The 20,012-nt window shown below is 55.3% G+C and overlaps 9 protein-coding genes across 9 annotated transcripts; 2 read left to right on the top strand and 7 right to left on the bottom strand.

Moving 5' to 3' along the window:
* Positions 1 to 741: 741 nt before the first annotated feature.
* N7474_009567 (fructose-bisphosphate aldolase FBA1) lies at positions 742 to 1,937 on the bottom strand (the record flags this gene model as incomplete). Its single annotated transcript, XM_057200977.1, has 3 exons — positions 742 to 1,302; positions 1,355 to 1,768; positions 1,830 to 1,937. 3 exons carry the CDS (start codon positions 1,935 to 1,937, stop codon positions 742 to 744), a joined length of 1,083 nt encoding a protein of 360 aa, XP_057048964.1.
* Positions 1,938 to 2,670: 733 nt separating this feature from the next.
* On the bottom strand, positions 2,671 to 4,572 carry N7474_009566 (putative ubiquitin C-terminal hydrolase; the record flags this gene model as incomplete). Its single annotated transcript, XM_057200976.1, has 1 exon — positions 2,671 to 4,572. One exon carries the CDS (start codon positions 4,570 to 4,572, stop codon positions 2,671 to 2,673), a length of 1,902 nt encoding a protein of 633 aa, XP_057048963.1.
* A 693-nt stretch (positions 4,573 to 5,265) lies between these two features.
* Positions 5,266 to 6,776, bottom strand: lys1 (saccharopine dehydrogenase (NAD+, L-lysine-forming); the record flags this gene model as incomplete). Its single annotated transcript, XM_057200975.1, has 7 exons — positions 5,266 to 5,781; positions 5,836 to 6,011; positions 6,070 to 6,096; positions 6,159 to 6,399; positions 6,458 to 6,474; positions 6,563 to 6,643; positions 6,716 to 6,776. The coding sequence occupies 7 exons, from the start codon at positions 6,774 to 6,776 to the stop codon at positions 5,266 to 5,268; spliced, it is 1,119 nt and encodes a 372-aa protein (XP_057048962.1).
* A 356-nt stretch (positions 6,777 to 7,132) lies between these two features.
* N7474_009564 (uncharacterized protein) lies at positions 7,133 to 8,401 on the bottom strand (the record flags this gene model as incomplete). The annotated part of the gene is made up of 1 exon (XM_057200974.1): positions 7,133 to 8,401. One exon carries the CDS (start codon positions 8,399 to 8,401, stop codon positions 7,133 to 7,135), a length of 1,269 nt encoding a protein of 422 aa, XP_057048961.1.
* Positions 8,402 to 9,082: 681 nt separating this feature from the next.
* Positions 9,083 to 9,783, bottom strand: N7474_009563 (uncharacterized protein; the record flags this gene model as incomplete). Its single annotated transcript, XM_057200973.1, has 2 exons — positions 9,083 to 9,687; positions 9,741 to 9,783. The coding sequence occupies 2 exons, from the start codon at positions 9,781 to 9,783 to the stop codon at positions 9,083 to 9,085; spliced, it is 648 nt and encodes a 215-aa protein (XP_057048960.1).
* A 336-nt stretch (positions 9,784 to 10,119) lies between these two features.
* Positions 10,120 to 11,358, bottom strand: N7474_009562 (uncharacterized protein; the record flags this gene model as incomplete). The annotated part of the gene is made up of 1 exon (XM_057200972.1): positions 10,120 to 11,358. One exon carries the CDS (start codon positions 11,356 to 11,358, stop codon positions 10,120 to 10,122), a length of 1,239 nt encoding a protein of 412 aa, XP_057048959.1.
* A 637-nt stretch (positions 11,359 to 11,995) lies between these two features.
* Positions 11,996 to 14,633, top strand: N7474_009561 (putative RNAPII degradation factor Def1; the record flags this gene model as incomplete). The annotated part of the gene is made up of 2 exons (XM_057200971.1): positions 11,996 to 12,287; positions 12,358 to 14,633. The coding sequence occupies 2 exons, from the start codon at positions 11,996 to 11,998 to the stop codon at positions 14,631 to 14,633; spliced, it is 2,568 nt and encodes an 855-aa protein (XP_057048958.1).
* A 1,257-nt stretch (positions 14,634 to 15,890) lies between these two features.
* Positions 15,891 to 17,305, bottom strand: N7474_009560 (OSBP family protein; the record flags this gene model as incomplete). Its single annotated transcript, XM_057200970.1, has 4 exons — positions 15,891 to 16,673; positions 16,737 to 16,791; positions 16,846 to 17,171; positions 17,237 to 17,305. The coding sequence occupies 4 exons, from the start codon at positions 17,303 to 17,305 to the stop codon at positions 15,891 to 15,893; spliced, it is 1,233 nt and encodes a 410-aa protein (XP_057048957.1).
* An 899-nt stretch (positions 17,306 to 18,204) lies between these two features.
* Positions 18,205 to 19,945, top strand: N7474_009559 (putative MFS transporter; the record flags this gene model as incomplete). The annotated part of the gene is made up of 4 exons (XM_057200969.1): positions 18,205 to 18,560; positions 18,611 to 18,677; positions 18,729 to 18,962; positions 19,019 to 19,945. The coding sequence occupies 4 exons, from the start codon at positions 18,205 to 18,207 to the stop codon at positions 19,943 to 19,945; spliced, it is 1,584 nt and encodes a 527-aa protein (XP_057048956.1).
* Positions 19,946 to 20,012: the final 67 nt, after the last annotated feature.

Below are 20,012 nucleotides of genomic sequence, written 5' to 3'. Positions count from 1 at the left end.
TATTAAAAAATCAATATGAAGCAGCAAAAACCAAAACGAGAGGATAAAGAACAGGGTGCAGGGAAAAAAAAGAAACGAGAAGAAACGAGGTGAGACAGACAGGCGCCCCAAGAATGAAAGAAAAGTGGGTTTCAGGTGGAGGAGCAAGTCGAGACTTTATTATTAGCAGACGAGCGGATCGTGGACGGATTCTAGACCGTTGGCCGATCCTGACGTATCATCGTCTTTGAATGGGTTTGCACAGACACACGCGCACACATACACACATACACACACACACACACCAGAGTTCCTGTTCTCGAAAGTGGTTCGTTCCACAGCCGAAGGCGTGCCTGGGTGGCGAGTGTGTCCACGGCCTGGCTCCATTGTGGCTTCGTTATTGGCAGACCGGCTGTGCAGTGGCCAATCAGGTGTGCCGGGACGGGCGAGGTGTAACAGGGGAAGGGAGATACCGCGGTGGCACAGCATTATGATCATCGAAGTTCTGGCACGACAACAACCCAATTGTTGTTAGGAACAGCAGTAAACAGTCGTCTGATCCGGTCACATTCTGGAGTCAGGTGATGATGTTTATGCCTCAGGTGGGATTTATGCCTGAGGCAGCGCTCCATTTACGGGAACCGGCGCTAGTACCACTACGGATAAGGATTCACCAGGAACGACAGCCATGTCGGCTAGGGACATTCATTAAACGTGTCGAAATACATCGCTACATACAATTTCCTTTTTGTGCGTGCTTACTTACAGCTGGCCCGCAGTGTTGAAGTCCTCAAGGGCCTCCTGGACACGCTTGCTCATGCTCTTCTCGCCCTCGCGGACCCAGACGCGGGGGTCAAAGAACTTCTTGTTGGGCTTGTCCTCACCATCCGGGTTACCCACCTGCTTGAGGAGGTAGTCCTTCTTGCCGAGGACGTAGTCGCGCACGCCGGACAGGTAGGCCCACTGCATGTCGGTGTCGACGTTGACCTTGACGACGCCGTAGCTGATGGCCTCCTTGTACTCGGCCTTGGACGAGCCGGAGCCGCCGTGGAAGACGAAGAAGATGGGCTTGTCCTTGGACGACTTGATCTGCTCCTTCACGTAGGCCTGGTGCTTCTGCAGCAGCTCCGGGTGCAGGCGCACGTTGCCCGGCTTGTAGACGCCGTGCACGTTGCCGAAGCCAGCCGCGATCGAGAAGTACGGGCTGATCGGTTCCAGCGCCTTGTGGATGGCCAGGATGTCCTCGGGCTGGGTGTAGAGGGAGTTGTTGTCGACGTCCTCGTTGTTGACGCCGTCCTCCTCACCACCGGTGATACCGATTTCCTGAAGCTTAGTTAGAAATGATGAAAGAGAGCGTTGAACTAAAATGACGTACCATCTCGAGCCACTGCTTCATCGGGGCAGCGCGCTTCAGGTAGGCAGCGGTGGTCTGGATGTTGTAGTCGACGGGCTCCTCCGACAGATCGATCATGTGGCTGGAGAAGAGGGGCTCGCCGTGCTGCTTGAAGTAGCGCTCATCCTCGTCGAGCATGCCATCGAGCCAAGGCAGGAGCTTCTTGGCACAGTGGTCGGTGTGCAGGACCACGGGGACACCGTAGCTGGGCGCAATGCTGCGGATGTAGTGGGCCGCGGCGATGGAGCCGGCGATGGAAGCCTTCTGGCCGTCATTGTTGACGCCCTTGCCGGCGAAGAACTGCGCACCACCCTGCGACATCTGCAGGATGACGGGGCAGTTCTGGTCGCGGGCCGCCTCAAGCGAGGCGACGACGGTGGACGAGGAGGTGACGTTCTGCGAGCGAAGGGTCAGCACCGATGATGATGGAGGGGCAGCCCAGCTACTCGGGACTTACGATGGCGGGGATAGCAAACTGCTTCTCCTGAGCGTACTCGAAGAGCTGCTTGACGTCGTCACCGACGATGACGCCGGCCTTGCGGTTGAGCTTCTGGAGGACACCCATGATGATTGATGATGATGATTGATTGTGTGAAGAGAATCTGTGGGAGAAGAGAAGAGAGAAAAAGGGCGGGTTAGTCAGGGTAAGTAATGCAGCCTTTACCGGGCGACGGAAGCGGGCACAGGGTTAAATAATCGTCATCGGTGAAGAACTCACCGGGTGGTGGAGCTCACAGTGGAACTTGAGGTCAGTATGATTTCAATCCAGAATAATCAATAATGATCTGCTGCGGACAGAGAGGATCGAGCGACAGTTATAATCCAGAGAGTCTCCGGAAATGCCCGTTGGCCCGAGGAGAGCCGTTCATCGGATGTTGCTGAGGTGAAGCCGGAGAGTGCCCCGCCATGCGTCATCGAATGGCTACCCATCGGCAGTAAGGTATTTTTCCAGCAATCGTAGGGAGGATGTGGTTAGGACGATCGAGCAGTAGTATTATTGCGGAGTAGTATTATTTCGGAGTCTCGAATCTTCTAAGCGGTTCCTCATATTAAACAGTACTAGGCAATGCGCCAATCCTGTGTACATCGCTCTGCTCCGTGTTTTGTTCGTCGGCGGGGACCCAAGCTATTCATCCTGCTTCGCCCCGTTTCAGACTTCTGCCGCGTTTACAATCCGGTTAGCTGTCCTGCCAATCCAGTTTGAGAGAATAAACAACAGATCAAACAAATTTTTTGGATGTATATGACTGGATGTACAGTACAGACTCTACAAAAACACACCCAGGCACGCACAAATTCTATCCCTCCAACCCCGCGAGGCCCGGATCGGGCCTGTCCATCTCGTAGAACAACAGATACACCTCGCGCTGCATGCCCAGCACGTCGGAGGTCTTGCACTCTTTGATCTTCTCGTCGGAAATGCGCCACCAGCGGTCATTCGGCTTGCGGCGCCGGCGCAGTCGCGAACCAACCCCCGTAAGCGTGTCTGGGGATGATCGGGAGATCGTGCGGGCAGTAGACGGGCGCGGGGAGTTGCTCCAGCGGCCGCGGTCGGTTGTGGGACTGTTGTTGTCAGAGGTGGGCGACACGGTTTGCTGCGACGCGGAGGAGCGGGAGTGCGTGCTCTGGAAGGACCGGCGCGAGCTCGCCGTGGTGGGTCGCGGCAATGGAGGGGTTAGCTGCGTGGACGGAATGGAGGCGCCCGACAATGAGGTCGACGAGGTTGCGGTTGAGATGCTGCTGCCGCCCTCCTCACCACCGCCGCCGCCTGCCAGGTCGACGTCAGGGGTGCTGCGCGGTGCAAGCCGTGGACTGGGTGCCTCCGAAGGGTTCGCGCTCGCCACGCGGCTCTGTGCGTACGAGCTGAACGCCTCCGGGGTGGAGAAGGGCGCGTACAGGTGATTGCGCCGGAAGGACTCGTAGTGGCCGCTGTTATGGCTGCCCTTGTGGCAGACAATGGCCAGGAGTTTGTACCAGGTTTGATCTAAAATCCCACCCAACGGAAGCCGCTCGGGAAAGGAAACCTTGGCCGCGTTCTTGGACGAGGAGCTTCGATCGAAGATGGACCGGGACAGGTGGATGGCGATGACCTTGGGGAACGCCGTGATGCGCATATGCCGTGCGATCTTCCGTTTCGGGGCCTGCTCCGATGGTGGCAGCGTGACGCCTTCCAGCGGTCCCTCAGGGTCTGTCTCCAACGCCTCCCGGATCCGCGTGATCTCCCAGTCCAGATACTCCTGGTCACTCTTTGTGCGTGCTCGGGTTCGCTCCTGGGTTTTGAGCTCCACCGCATGCTGCAGGCAGCATCGGTCACACCGGAAGTCATCTATATACTCGGTCTTGAGCAGGCCGTCAAAGCATGAGTTGAGCGTCGCGGAGCTCTTTTGTGGCACTTGAAGCGTCAGATTGACAAAGGCCGTTTGGTTCGGTTTGTACTGGTAGTGGCAGAACTGGCATTCAATCTGCGATTCCAGCTTGCCCTCGAACGGGAATCCGGGATCTTGATCGATCTCCTTCAACTTGGTGTCAATGATCGCAGGCAGTCCATTGGCAGACCCGTCATCAATGCGCACCTCCACCTCGGCCGGACTGTCCTGAGCCTCCACCGCATCTGAACTTGCAGGCGGGTCGACCGGATCAAGCACCCGTTGCCGTGCCCGCGCACCAGCATGATACTCATCGCAGAGCCTCTCCAAGACAATCTGCAAGAACTCCTGCGCATCCTGCTGGTTGCGATTGATGCGCGTCCGGAACGCATACTCCAGCGATTGAATGAACGCTCGCGCAGTGATAGTCTTCTTGTAGATCGGGCGCTCATTCAACCGGTCCAGCATGTCCTTGAGTGCACGCGTAACGCTTCCCTGTTGTAGGTCCCGCAATTTATCCGGCCGCTGACCGCGCTCAAGTTCGTCTCGACTCGGTAGAGACTGGTAGATTTCGGGTCCGTCGAGCTCGCGCCGGTGCAGCTCTCGGATTAAATAGACCCGAAGATCCCCCAGACCGGCCAGGGCCTGCAGCACGGAATTTATGAAGCAGTCATTGGCCAGATTTGACAGACCCACGATGCTCTTTTTGCGGTTGTTGCTGCTGGACTCGTCTCCATCGATCGTATAGTTGGGGCTGAACACGTAGAACAGCGCGATTGCGGCTAGTGAGGCCCCCGCAGCGTAAGCGGCGACCGCGCCCGGTCTTTCCTGCATTGGGATCGCGGTGTGGGAGAAAGGGGTAGAGAGGGGAGAGGGGTGTTAAGCCTGCGGTCTCATTGCCCCATCGTCGAGAGGTCGGTCGTGGGGTGGTGGCGAAGAACGCGCTGAAAGTGTTTGTCCGTAGAGGGAACAATGGTCCGGTTAAAGTGACAACCACTGTCCTTCGAGAAACGCTGTGGCGAAGGTGCAATGGGGGATCCGGGGTTGAAGAAGCGGGTGTTTGATTTCTTGTGGGGGAAGAGAGAACGGAGGAGACGGAAAGAGGGAAAAAGGCGGGAGAATGCCGAGTACCAGGTAGTCAAGTTTCTGGACTACGGAGCTCCGATCGCTGATCTCACTAGGCCCAACACTCCAATGCACGCATGCCATTCTGATGGTTATTATTGGCCTCCTCCTCCTCGGAATCTTCGGATCCCCGTTCTCCCCGCGTGGATGAGAGGTGCTGACGGCGGGGTCCGGGGAATTACTTATAAGAAGAGACAAGACAGATGGCCTCGATCGGTCGCGTGCTCTGGTCTTACAGTCGAGTGTCACAGCAGCTGGAACTACATACACCCCATTACAATAGAAATAGCAGGGTACTATATATATTGTCAATATGTATGAACCCGAGATACATGAACACGCAACTTTTTATATCGGATGCCATAATAATTCTATCAATGTGCCATCAATTCGCCCATGACTTTACGGCAGGGTAGCCACCTTCTCATTGAACAGGTCCTCGGCCTGCTTCCACACCCGCGCATTAGCCCGGTCGTTCAACTGAAGCAGACTTGGCAGCAGAGCCTCGCTGAACATCTCTGAGCTCTCCCGCGGGAGGAGAGACGGGAGGTGGTCAATGCTGATCACGCTGAGTGGCGGGCCCTGGGCGTTGGCGGGGAGGGTGACGGGGACAGTGGGCTTGTCGAAGGTGGTGGTGATATCGTAGATAGGGATGGGGTTGTTGGGGTTCGACGTGTCAGCGCTCACGTCGCAAACAACCGACAGGGTCCGATTCGGCGAGGACAGGCTCTCGACATTGACGAACGGAGGGATCTTGGCGGAGAGGTATATGCAGTTGATGAAGATATCCGCCTCCTCGATGATTTCCCGGAAGGGGCCACCCTTCGCGGTCTCTGCCATGTCCCACTGTGTGATGTTGGACTCGGGAATCCCGGCGTCCTTGGCCAGTTGCACGGCACCCTTGCCACAGCGTCCCAACTGTACGAGATATATCAGTATGTGACTCTCCTAGCACCCACTTGATAGACTTACGGCGCCAATCACAAGGACCTTGGGGAGGCGGCCCGCCTGCTTCTTGCCCGCCTCTAGCGACTCCTTGACCGACTGGACCAGAAGATCTTGGTTGGCATAGGGGACCTCGCCGGGCAGTGGCGTGCCATCGGGGTGAGTCAACTGCCACGCCCAGTTCTTGACCGCCAATGCAGAGCCTATCGGTCAACTTTTAGTATCGTGTATCCCAACGTCGCTCGGTCCGGGTTTTCTTACCTGCATAACCAGCCGAGTATCCAAAGGCTAGAAGGGAAGGCAGTTAGTCCAGCTAGTCTTGCGCCCTCGAGTCCATTCGCAATCCTTACCAGCCACTCTCCGTCCCTGATCATCAGTCAGGAACTCCAAGTCCAGCAGCGTGCCCTTGCCCCGCGGCCACCGGCTCAGCACCTTCTCCCAACCCCCCTGCTGCTTGTAGCAGTGGGCAAACGAGATGTGGACGTGCTCCAGAGGGAAATCATCTTCGGGCAGTTCCTTGAGACCGAGAATGTAGGCATCCTTGGGGGCATCGGTGACCCAGGACCCTTCCGCAACGAGAGGCGCACCGACCTATGATACGACGGATGTTGGTAAATGTGGACGTTGGATGTTTCATGAGAATGCATACCTTGGCGAATTCCTCGTCTGTATGTTGGTATGACTCATTAGCCCATTGCTCCATGCTCAATGTTCGATGCGCCGGTGTTCTCAGGTAGCGGAGGGAAAAGCTCACCGTCAAAGATACTTTGCGACGAGCGCTCGATGGTCACCTGGTATCCCGCATCGATCAAAGCCTTGCAGGTCGTAGGAGTCACTGGTCTGTGATTAGCAGGCAATTCCTCCAATTTGAATTGATCCGTTTCTTTTTGGCGGGCAAGTGACTCACAAGCAGACCGGGCCTCAGCAGGCTTGGTTTCGGCGCGCAGCCAGATCTTCTGTCCAGACATGATGGGAAGGAGGGAAGGGAGAGTAATAACAAATCCGTCAAGTATGAATCAAGGAACTAAATTTACCCTTGATCGCGAGTGACAGACTTGAACACAAGGGTGGATCAACCCTTGTTCCGCTCCGGGCGATCTGAGTCATCCGAGATCGGGGGCGCATTCGTGAACGCACTAGTTCACTTTAGAGTTGCTTCACAACTATAAAGTAGAAGATCGGTACAACCTTCCAGCCGCGATACTTGATACGATCTCTTGAATTGGAAAAATTGAGAATAATGGAATCTTATTCCATATTTGGCGGATTTTAATGTACAATCATAAACCACAACAGAACACAGTCCACTGCAATATCCACCCACCTACGCCGGAGCAATAATCTCCGTCTGCGCGAAATAGTTGTGCTCCTGGGGCTCTCCCACAATATTCACACGAATCTTCCACTCTATTGTGTGCTTATGCTGGATGTTGTAGGTTGTGAAATCGGGGTAGATTTGGGACAGGCCCTTCTTCCACGACGGATGGAGCCTCCGGTTTCCGGTTCGGAGGCCCTGTGAACCAAGTGTCAACTGGAACATATTGCCGACGTGGACCGGCTCATTTCCCTTTCCTGTCGTGATAATAAGCGGAGACTCCAATGCCGCGAAGGCGCGTTGCAGGTTCAGATCGGTCTTTTGCTCATACTTGTAGTCGCGTGGAGATTCCCGGACTTTGCTCAATGCAAGACCATGTGTCCGGCTGATGAGGATGGCTTGGATTTCCACGACCCGAATCCTTTGCGCGACATCTTTGATGCTGCCACTGGTTCCTGCGAGGTCAGGCACGACCTCGACTTGCAGGGGAATGGGGATTGGATTGTCTAGTTGAATAGCCGCCGGGACCGTGAGGTGGAGGGCGTAGTTAAAGCTCGGCAGTTTCGATGAATAGAAGAATTTCTGCACGTGCTGCTTGACCGACAACTCTGCATTTTCCATTCCGGGAAACAGTCGCTGGCTGGTGACACGCCTTAGAAAATTGCCCCTCAACGTCTTTGGCACGCTGAGCTGGCTGCTCTCCGCTGCTGGGTAACGGACCAAAATTGGGCAAACGGCTTCGTGAGAATGCGCAACCCCACCGAAGTTATATCGAAGACGAGCTCTGAGGTAGTACTCAACATAACAAGCCCACCAAGAACCATAAACTTGACCTTCAGAATGAAAGGATCCGGGCAAGGTGCGGTAACCTGGGTGGCCTGGGTTGTCCCGCGGAAAGAAACTGTTGTGGACTTTTCCGCGTGGAATAGGCTTAGGCTTGTATGGGATATCCACAGAGATGGGCCAGGTAAGCGGCGATTTGGCAAATAAATCACCGTCTTCAGCGGCCAGATGCAAAGGCCCCTGGAAGATGACGGATTCAGAGTTCAGAAGCTCCCAGCTGTCGCGATAAACATGCTTTGAGTTCCCAGCAGCATGAGTGATTTTCACTTTCACACGGCCTGTAAAGGAGAGCGTTATGACCGCCTCCGGTGTGACAATTTGCGTTTTGCGCACTAGGTTGCCGATGATGGTATCGCCGGGTGCATAGGTCCACCCCTCTGGCGCGGCGAGGTCGAACTTGAGGTAATAATTCCCAGCGGGTGCGTGATGAGGCATAATGACTTGATGCGAGTCAAGGATATCTATCGACCGAAATGTGTGCAAAATATACTGCTAGGCCAAAGCCCCAAAGGCAGGGGTTCGGCTCTAAACGATCATTTTCACAGTTGACAATATCTTTTAAATTCTGGGTCTTGTTAAAAATAACACCGATGATGAGAGCGCCCCATCTGAGGGGTCTTTTGGGGCCAAATCTGCACGGCCCCTGGAGCTGAGCGCTTGCACCACAAATTGACGAAAAGGGATAACTGCGATCATCCTATGTGCACAAGGACTATTTGAATTTTCAAATTAGCGTCACCAGTATACATCGTTTCACTAATATGAGATAAAACACAAGCATATGGTGTCAGCATCTTGTATTGCGGCCACCATCCTAATGAGGCAATGCAGCCCGACAGAATCAATACTAACTGGCACGGCCATTCCATGCAAATTCTGCCCTGGGTGCTCCCCATGAGGACCTCGTAAGTCATGGGTTATTCGTTTACACATCACGAGACTGATGAGATACCGTGTTGAGGTGGACATTATGAATTGAGGTAATTATATGAGAGCTGTATACAACTTGGTGACCAGCTGACGAGTTAAACGTTACCAGACTGGTTTTGAGTGCTCGGACACTCGATTCCTCAATACGAACATCACTTCTGACCGACCGAGTATCCAGAATGCCCGTCAAGTACGGTTGGTGCGGCTGCGAGTCCGGCTGCCAATCCCATCGCTTGGAATGGCCTTTTTCAGGGCATCCTTGATCTTTTCCTTCTTGGGCCGACTGGCTTTCTTGGGCTGCCCATGATTCCCGCCGCTCGTGGATGCTGCAGGCGCTGGTATGCCTGTCACGGATTGATCGGAGTCCGCTGTTTGGACCTTCGACTTTTTGACTTCGGGCTCTTCCGGCTTTTCCACTGGGGGGTTGTCCGTCCCTGATGACGTGATAGGGGATGCAGAACTTGACTCAAGAGCATGCTTCTCGCCCGTGTGTGCCTCTTCTTTCTTTGTCTCCGCTGCATCTGGAGTCTTGGTAGTCGTGGGAGTACTAGCCTCTCTGCTAGGCTCGAGTGCTCCGGCGGGAGGTGTTGCAATGCCTGGGATAGACCCAGGAGGCTGTGTCATGGGGAGCGTGGAATCCCCCACCTCAACAGGCTTAGGGCTCGTTGGATGTTTGACGATTGTCGCACCATCATTGGGTTTGTCGGCAGGTAGGGGACCACTGTCTGTCTGGGTGGTGTCCAATGGCCCATTAAGCGAGTGGGAATGCTCGCTGCGCACCTGGGAGGTTTCTGCGATTCACTTCATCAGCGGTGCGAGCGATTCAGAGGGCAACTCAACATACCGGACGCCAGGAAAGGCGGTTGCACGCGACTGGATTCGGCCATGGCGGGGATGATGATGTCAGAAAGAGATGAGAACGTGTCTCATGGGTAGATGAGTCGCAGAGTGAAGATTATGGTTGCAGCTGTATGTGGAAGCGAGAAGCTGGGCTGGAGGCAAGAGGCGAGGTCGGCGTGGAGTACGGTGGGCAGGCGCGACCGCTGACCTCGTTGGCCTCATCTGCGGATTCCCCGTCGTACAAGAACCCCCTAGGACAGCCACACCCATGAAAACCTCGATCCCTTTTGGTTGCTTCTGAGCGGTGGTTACCAATGACATCAGACACTCGGGCTGGAGTATGTAAGCATCCCACTATAACTATGGGTGGAGCCGAGAGTCAGTCATGTCAAACTCATGCCCAGGCGGTTTAGAAGAGATGTCTGCTCAGGCGAAGTGTGGTATTGGGGACCATCGGAGGGTTCTGAAATCATCTTGTCCGGGAGGAATGATTGAAGGTTTTGTGCCACGAATGTCGCATCTTTAATCTTCTCTCGATCAATCAAGACTTGAACGGCCTTGAAGCCGGTATCCAGAAACGCTACACGCCGAGAATTTCTCCAGAACGGGGTTTTGTTGTAATCCAGACTTTGCACATAGCGGATGAACGGCTGCGGATCTGGTTGTGTAGGATGACCGAGTGCCATTCGCGCCGATAACAGGGAACCAGGCGTCAGGGTGGAAATGGCATCCTGAAATTCGTCGTAGATGAATGCAGGGATTTTTTCTGCCGAGGCCGCCTGCTGCTCAGCGATTTGGCCCAGGTGAGCGCCACTGCTGATCAGGGTTTTTCTCGTGATGGGATCGGAAACAGAAGAGTGCATCTGGCACACTTGCACGTAGTATCTTAGGGCCGAGCTCAATCCGTGTCCATACAGTCTCTCTGCTTTCATCCAGTGTAGGAGAAGGAAATTAAAAGCCTGGTGCGCGGCCTCTGGCTTGATGGAGCCATGGCCGCCGCCCAAGTCCTGCACCAGGAGCATTCTCAGCCATTCCATGATGGTCCCATGAAGCCCCTCAACAACCATGAATTTGGTCAACGGTGAGGTACAGTTTCCGGTCCGGAGAAGCACCTTCTTATCTTGCACGGACGACGCCGAAAACCAGTCCACCACTTTCGAGCCCGCCCGAGATGTCTTCATGGCCGATTTCACATCCTCGGTGACTCTGGTTTCGGCGCCTCCATGAGCGAGACGAAGCTGCGACTCCAAGCATTGGCAAATGTCCTCGACGGTGACTAGACCAAAAGCAACCAGCTCGTCGAACACTACCATCGGTTGCTCGGCTAGGCGTCTCTGCTGGGTCTCGCGGATCCCTGTGGGCTGCGACGGCACAATTCGAAAGAGGGGGTTTTCGAGGATATTTCGAAGATGCTGGCTGGTCGCGTGGGCCGATGACTCGGCATTATTCGGAGGGGTTTGATCGTCGCGCGTGGAATCCGACGCTGGGTATGCCCGATCGAGTTGACGACGAAATGAGGATGTGAGGGCGTTGAGCAGCTGTTGGGACTCGCGCGGCGTGCGAGGCAGTGGCTGGTGGATCTTGGGCCACCCCTTGAACTGGAACACGGAGGTCCCTCTCATGATGATGATGAGTCGGTGAGAGCCAGCAGCGGTGACTGATGATGCATCGAATCCGAGTCGGGGACGATCTGCCCGCGGGCGGTGAGGGAAGGGACAAAGATTTGGCACTGAGGCGCACAAGGGAGGTTTGGGGTCCGTGGAGGGGATAGTGAAGCGTGCTGGCAGGCAGTGATGGAGTAATGGATCACGGTAGTTCGTTGAGATGAAAGCAGAGCAGAGTTCCTAGTTCAACCCCCCGTCCATCAGTACCGTGATGTAGGGAGGCTGCACCCAATAGGCGCCACTCGCTAAGAACGGGCAGGAGCGCCAAGGGAAGAGCAACACAGCTTGCCGTTCCCTTTCTCTCTCTCTTCCTTCTTCCCTTCCCTTCCCTCTCCCCCCAACTTCAACAATCCCATCCATTCTCCCAACCATCTTTTTTTCTTTACTTTTTTCCTTGCCTGTGTTCTGGCTTCGATTTTGGCCCTTGTGCCTGTGGTCCCGGTGCTAATCCTCTGTTGCGAGGGTGCATCGAACTCCTGCCTCTCCACCAATCTGAAATTCCCGCCTTCAAACCCTGTCCTCCCTTCCATCCAACATCATCGCGACCAGATCCTGATCGCTTGATTCCTCCCTCACACCTTCCAATTTTTACACCATGTCTGAAGTACAGAGTCGACCCTCCGCCTCGCGTGGGAGGGTATCCGCCCGCGGTGGTCGCGGTGGTTTCAGCTCCAGAGGTGGCCGTGGTGGCAGCAGCAGATCCGCAACCGCTGACAGCTCAGACGCCCCATTCGAAGAAGGAGAGATCGGTCAAATGAAGAAGAAATACTCGGATACTCTGCCCATGCTCAAGGAGCTATTCCCTGACTGGAAGGACGAAGATCTCGTCTTCGCATTGGAGGACTCAAACGGCGAGCTCGAAGAAGCGATCGAGCGCATTACCGAAGGTCGAGTCCCCTTACTCTCGCGCGACACCCCATTGCTCAACTCCAAGGATTTCCGCTGACTCGCTCACAGGTAATGTATCGCAGTGGGGAGAAGTCAAGAAGAAGACCACAGACCGGGCTCGTCCCAAGGCCAAAGAGGTCCAGAGCACCCCGACCGAGACGACTGCCGCTTCCGCCCGTGGAGGTCGCGGTCGCGGCGGTCTCGAGGCCCGTGGTGGACGCGGCGCACGCGGAGACCGTGGTCGTGGTGGTCGCGGCGGCCGGGCAGGAGCTCATACGAACGGGACTCGTACGGAAAAGCCGGTTGCTACACTGGCCAGTGCTGCAGAGCCCGCAGCGCCCGTCGCAACCGAAAACGCCCCTACAATGGCATGGGAAGAACCCGAAGTGGAACCGGTAACTGCAGAGACGGAACCCAAGAGCAGCGTGATCCCCGAGGGCACAAAGAAGGGATGGGCTAGTCTGTTCGCCAAGCCTGCACCTGCTCCGCCGCAAAAGAAGCCTCCAACCGCAGCGCCTGCCCAGCAGAAGCAGGCGCCTGAACCGGTGCCCGTGCCCGTTGCCGCCGCTGAGAAGACCCCCGTTGCGAAGTCCTCCCAAGTTGCTGCCGCCGCCGTTCCGACGACAAGCGTGCAGCCTCCCGTTGATGACTTGACGGAGACAAACCTCGGGCAAATTCCTGATGCATCCGCTCCCGCGCCGACTGCGACTGCAGCCAGCACAATCGGTAGCGGCATTGATCCTGCTCTGGTCGCGTCGGGTGCTACTCCTTCCCGGGTGTCGTCATCTGGCTACCCGCCCAGTGCATTCAAACAGAGTGGTCGTGTGCCTGGCTTCCAGCGTCGCGTGATGGAGCAGCAGCAGGCTGTGGTCATGCCTGGCAACCATGCCGTGGACCGTGCCGCGGTGCAGTTCGGTAGCATGGGACTCAACGGTGATGCGGTCGATATTGATGACAACCGCGAACAGGCCGAGACCCGCGCCCAGCCTCCGCAGCACTCGCCCGTCGCTCCGCGCGCTGCTCTCCCTCCTTCGACCCAGGTACCTGGAGAGGCTGCAGGAGCTGCGCGTCCTGCCCCCGGCCTTCCTCCAGTGCCCCAGGCCTCTGGCGAGGCCGCTTTTGCCGACTTTTCTCGCTACTCCGAACCCCAGAAGCCCTTCGATCCCTTCAGCCAGCAGGTGAGCCAGCCCCAGCCACAAATTCAAGAACCCTTCGCCAACCAGGCCCCCGTTCAGCCGACTGCCACCACGGGCAGCGAGTATTCTCCTTTCTATGCTGCCGACCAGCAGCGTTTCCCTTACAACTACTATGGCAGCTACGGCCAGTCCCAGGATGCCAGCGTTGGCCCTCGTGCCGCTCCTGGATTCGGTGCTTCCGGCGCCGAAGCTCAACCGGGAGTCCCTACCACGCAGCCTCCTAGTCGGTACGGCCCCGTGGATGCGACCAACAGCGGTCACAACACCCCGAACCCGACCTTGCCTGCCACCACACAGACTCCGACTGCCCAGCACATGCCGGGCCAGACTGGTGCCCACGCTTACGGCTACGGCTACCCTTACTACTCCAACCCTCACTATGCTTCGTATATGAACCAGATGACGCAGCATCAGCAGCAGCAGTATGGCCGGAGCCGTCCGATGTATGATGATGCTCGTCGGTATGACGAACAACAGCAGCAACACTACATGCAGCAACACAACACGCAGTACGGCTATGGCAGCCAGTACGGTCCGTACGGCGGCAAGGGAGGTATGTACGGCCAGCCGCATGGCGGCTTCTCATACGATCAGTCGTCTTCCCCCGCGAATGCCGGCAGCTTCAACCAGTCCGTGCCTGGTCGCGACTCGGTCTACGGCCGGACCGGCTCCGCGCAGCCGTCTGATAGTCAGCCGTCTGCGTCGGGTGCCAATGCATTCGGTTCCGGCATGTCTGATGTCTTTGGACGCGCCCAGTCGGGTTTTGGTCAGAACCCGCCTATCGCTCAGCAGCCCCCGGTGACTTCGGAGGAGACCAAGGGCTTTGAGGCTCCCAAGGCTGGTGGCCCTAGCCCCTCTCTTGCCCAGGCCAACCGCCCCGGCTCTGCAACCAACAGCGTCCCTGGACAGCCGCAAGCGCAGACCAGCCTGCCCCCGCTGCAGGGCCAGCAGGGCCAGCAAGCCTTCGGCAGCTATCCCCACCTGAACCCCCAGTACGGCGGACTCGGCGGACTCGGCGCCCAGGGCGGTGCGGCGGCCACGCAGAGCCACCACCAGGCCTCTGGCTACGGCAACTATGGCGCCGGATTCGGGAACTACTACGGCGGCAACTCTGGCCGCGGTGGCTGGGGCGGCAACTACGGCCACTAAACAAAACTTTGTTTACTTCCCTCCGACCAAACACATATGGCGTTGCATTTGCGGGTGATTTGAAAGGGCGGGGTTCCTTCTGTCACCAACCGGACAGACAGAACCCGAGAAAAAGAATTTCTCTTCATCTTTCTTTCCTCAACATCTGTGTAATCTCTACTCTCTTCTGGGAAATTGGCTGGGTTTTGCCTTTGGGAAACTATCTCTGTGTCTGTTCTTGTTCGCTTGCCATGTTGCTTTCATTATTGCTCCTACTGCTCCCCCGCTGATGCGGTCTGTATTAAATCCACCCATTCTCTCTCGCTAGGTTCCTCGCTACCTAGCTCGGCCACGGTGTCAAAATTCGGGATTGTGTCATTTGCCGCGAAAGACGGGTTGTTTTTGTTTTGTCCTTTACTTCCTTTCTCTCTTTGTGTTTCTTTTTTTATTTTTATTTTTTTTCCCTGTCCTCTTTTCCCCCAACATGTGCAGTATCGATCGATGATGATGACGATGTATGGTTTGCTGAGTCTGGTAGAGAGGGTTGATTTCTGCCCGAAACGCTTACCAAGTGTGCTGGGTTTGCCAAAAGTGTGATGAGTTATTGGCTTCTTCGGCTTTCCTTGTAAATCCTCTCGTATCTACAGTTGTAAGCTGTCTTTGTAGAATCATCCCTGACGCGTGCCCAATTACCAGATTGGGCTAGCGGGTGATGCCAATGATATAATCAGCTTAAGTATGTATGCCCTGCACTCGACCCGTTTCGAACTAGGTCAGGACTTGATAAATGCGAAGTAACATAAGAGGCTCCAATTTGCGTTCTACAGAACCATGAACCAAAGACTCGTCCAAGTTGGCTACAATGGAGGAGATATATCTCTCTGATGAGAAGAGCTATTAGCTGAATAGATACAATGTACATCAAGGCTAGTAGAAAATACCCGACGAAACACCCCCAGCAACACCGATTGCCACTAGACGTAATAAACGATGGCATATGATTGATTAGATGCGCAAGTCAAGCTGCTCGGGTTCCACTGGCAGAGAAGAAGTACGCCAGGAGGCCAGGCCTCTCCCGAGACTTAATAAACTATATACATACAAAATGTGCAAGTTCACACACGCGGTACAAGACATAAAACAAAAAAAAGGCAATTCTATTGGTTCGTGGACCGGTCAGGTTGAGTGACCGAAAAGTGACAAGTCTTCCTGTCGATCATCTCTAAGCCAGAGAGCGTAAGTGAAAGTTGGTTTCCATGAAACGGAGGAGCTTCGCTCTCACTCCGTGATGCCGAGACCTTCGCCACCGACTTTATGGTAGGGTGGGCGGGCACCCTCAGCCTTTTTGGCATCGAAGCGCCAGATACCACCGGTCTTCTCACTATCGAGAGTGAGATCTATAGAGCGAGCCAGGCGCAGGAACTCGGGATCATCGTCTTCCTCCTCGGTGTGAGTGAAGAAACGGCGCTCCCACTCGCGGCCCTCGGACTTTTCGATGCGGCGCAGCTCGCGCTGGCCATTCTCAATGCGCGACTTGGCAATCGACACGGCATCCATGTCGCCCTTTTGGATCCCGGCTGCCACATCGCTCCACGCACGGCGGCTCTCGTACAGGTCTTGCACCTCTAGCGGGGCCACGGTAAGCGGGGTGGTCGTGGACTCCTTGATGGAAAACTTGTCGATAACATCCTTGGTGCGGGCGTCCTTGATGGTGAACGAGTCGGACCACTGGCCGTCGACAGTGTACAGCGGCTTCTTCTCGCCCTCGCTCTCCTTGAACAGGCTTGCGGTGAAAGTGTTCTTCTTGCCGCTCAGCCATCCCTTGCCCGAGTAGTCGATTTTCGCGACGTAGCCAGTGCTGCTGACAATCTTTGTTGTCTTTTCCAGCTCCACGAATGGGGTGCCGTAGACCAACGATTCGATGTGCAGGCTCGGGAGCGTGATCACGTACTTCTCTTTCTCGTCGGATCCAGGTGGGGTGAGAGTGAGGAAGGCGTGTCCAATCTGCTTGACTTGGATCGTGGTGGAGAAAGATGCCTTCTGCGCGTTGTATCCTTGCAACTGCATTTGTCAGGGGCTCGTCAGTGGCCGTCATTTAAACAGATATCCCGGGAATACACTCACCTCAACCCCATGTTTCTCATTGCGGATCGCATATGCCGTGGCTGGGGGATGATGGCTGTTGACACACACCAATGAGTACTTCCTCTTGATGATGGCGAGGGCTGCCTACCTGACTTGCTCACTGATCAAGGAGGTCTCGCCCACGTCCTCACCGCCATCCCACTTGCCGATAAACAATTCACCCAGGAAGGGGTTCAGTGGCTTCTTCTCGCTCCCGAGCTTCTCGCTACGGCTGCAGTATTGTTGGTGCAGGGTGCTGAGGAACCACTTGAGGACCAGCAGTGCCCGCTTTGCGGGATCCGACTCCTTGGCCGGGGCGATGAAAACACCGGGGTGTTCGGCCCAGTAAGCGGAGTACTCGGTGAGTGAGGTAGAGGAGAGGATGAAAGGCGGAGCGGTCAACGAGGAGAGGTCTCCGTTGAAGGAGGCGATGGACTAGACAGTCGTCAGTGATTATTCCGCCAGTCCAACCATGGCGGGGTGGCTGGTTGGTTGCCTACCTTGAGAAAGCTGGTCCACGAGCCCTTACTGTGGGCGGGCACGCCAGCGCCAGCTTCTTTTTTGGACATTTTCTGTTATCTGCTGTTAGGATTCCACGCAGGTTGTGGAGAAAGAGAGTGACTGAGTGTATAGTTGGTTGGTTGATGGTGGTGGTGGGGAAGAGAAGACGAGTTTGTTGGCGGTCAAAGGGAATAACGTCATCGGCGTCAAGGCAACGATCATTTACTTTTAACGCCTATTGTTGCAGCAATAACGAATGCATGGACAACATTCCCATACTGGAGCCAAACAGGGTCCCTTTTGGTAACCATTCACAGTACCTGATCATGTCTCAGACTGGGCTACTTGTCTGTCTGCTCGATGGTGGACCGGCCCTGACCATGTGTGGGCGCATTTGTGCCCCCAGGCCTGGAGTCCTGGGCGCCATCATTGACGCCTGTCAGAATATGCATGCTCTGAATGGATACTGATACTCACTCACAGAAGTAGTATGTCTCTGTTCTTCTGACATACACTCCACAGGTCAACTTTTAGCCCTAAATGCGCGGAAAAACGGCTCCAATGGGCCCGGATTCTTTTCCGAGTCCCTAGTTCCCATTCGGCTGTGGCAACGCTCCCCTACGCTGTTCATTGGACCTGGTTGCGCCTAAATCGGGGCACGATGGACCCTAATAGACGGTAACAGGTTCTCCGGCTGGACGAGACATTTCTCCGAACGCTGAGATTTCGCTGCACTGCGAGCCCCCGCTGCCGATCCTCGGTAAAAGATAGCGGACGCCGACGACAGTCTTTTCTTTTCTCGTGACTCACTTTATTCTTGTTCAATGCCATTCAATTGTCATTTAAGCATCGAGGTCAGCCTCGGGATTGCATTTTAGTGAGCGCGGAAGACCTCGAGTATGAATTTGAAGAAACACCAATCCTGAAACATTGTCTCTATTTTTTTTTCTTGCATGGCCTCGCAACCATGTCGTCTGTGCATTCAATTTCCAGCATCGAGGAAGGGTCATCAAATGGCGAAGAAGTACAAACCAGGAGATCTCGATCTCAATCTCAGCCAGGACTAGAGGCAACAAACAGCCTCCATTTGGTGCAGAGCCATGTCTCCCATCATGACATGGCCGTGAATGAGGAATTCCACGAGGTCGACGCTGAACAGTACCTGCGCTTCTCACCAACGCGCAAGATTCTCATTGTCCTTGTTCTGTCAATTTGCTCTTTCCTAGCACCCATCTCGTCCACCTCGATTTTATCAGGCGTTCCTGAGGTCGCAAAGACCTACAACACTACCGGCAGCATTATCAACGCCAGTAACGCATTATAGTATGTGTGAAATTAAACTCATCTCCATAATTACTGACTTTCCTTTGCAGTCTCGCGTTTATGGGCGTTAGCGCACCATTCTGGGGGCCTTTCTCACAAGTGTATGGCCGTCGGCCGGTGAGCAGCACAATTTCACCTCAATCTTCAAAATTCTGACTGCTGGACCAGATCTTCCTAGCGAGCTCGTTTCTGTTCTTTGCTTTCAGCATTGGCACCGCTCTGGCACCCAATCTGCCGGCCTACTACATCTTCCGCGTCCTGACTGCGTTCCAGGGGACATCATTTCTGGTAGTGGGCAGCTCTGCCATCGGCGATATCTACGAGCCACGAGCTAGAGCCACGGCCCTAGGGTGGTTCCTATCGGGGACGCTCATTGGGCCAGCCTTCGGCCCATTCCTTGGTGTTCGTATATCCTTCAAGCTCTTGGTCCCCCGCTCTTTCTGACCGGTGATACACAGGGCGTGATCGTCACCTTCTGCTCGTGGCGTGTAGTCTTCTGGCTCCAAACAGCCCTCGGTGGCTGCGGGTTTCTACTGGTCTTTTTCCTCTTCCCTGAGACATACCCGCACTTGGATAAAGGTGAAATAGCCGACCAGACCACCGCCCAGAAAGCGAAAATCCTCTTCCACCGCGTCTCACCTCTTCGCGTGGGTATTCTTCTCTTCTCATATCCGAACCTCTTCTTCGCTGGACTGGGCGCCGGCGCACTTGTGTGGAACCAATACTCTCTTCTCACGCCCATCCGATATGTGCTCAACCCACGATTCCACCTGACTAGCCCGATTCAGTCGGGTTTGTTCTACATTGCACCCGGATGTGGATATCTAGCGGGGACGTTTATGGGAGGCAGGTGGGCGGACCACATCGTGAAGAAATGGATCAGGAAGCGAGGCGGCATACGCGTCCCCGAGGATCGACTTAAGTCGTGTCTTGTCTTCATCGGCCTGGTAATCCCCGGTTGCATTCTGATCTACGGATGGACGGTTGAAAAGGCCGTCGGTGGGATCCCTGTCCCAGTACTTGCCATGTTCGTTCAAGGTGTTGCTCAGCTGTTCTGTTTCCCCAGTCTCAACACGTATTGTCTGGATGTCATGCAGTCCACGGGCCGTAGCGCCGAGGTCGTTGCTGGCAACTACATGTTCCGCTACGTCTTTGCCGCGCTCGGTTCAGGCATCGTCCTGCCGGCCATCGAGGCTATTGGTGTCGGCTGGTTTAGTACCATTAGCGCCCTGTTTCTGATCTTGTCCGGCGCCTGCGTCTGGATGATCACCATCTTTGGTGATGAGTGGCGCGAGCGGATTGACGCCAGGAGAGAGCGCAAGGCAGAGAAACAGGCTGGCGAGGAGCCCGCCCAGCAGGAGACGGAAAAGAAGGTTGATGTTTGAGGCTGCCCTTCTGCCAATTTTTGAAAAGACTGATTCGGTTGGATATTATAATCTTGGAATGCGTACC

This window comes from Penicillium riverlandense (assembly GCF_028828495.1).
Source record: "Penicillium riverlandense strain IBT 135883 chromosome Unknown utg000008l_segment0_segment0, whole genome shotgun sequence".
In the NCBI taxonomy this organism is placed as follows: Eukaryota; Fungi; Ascomycota; class Eurotiomycetes; order Eurotiales; family Aspergillaceae; genus Penicillium; species Penicillium riverlandense.
Note: the sequence above shows the minus strand (reverse complement) of the source record. Positions and strands in the feature narration are given on the sequence as shown.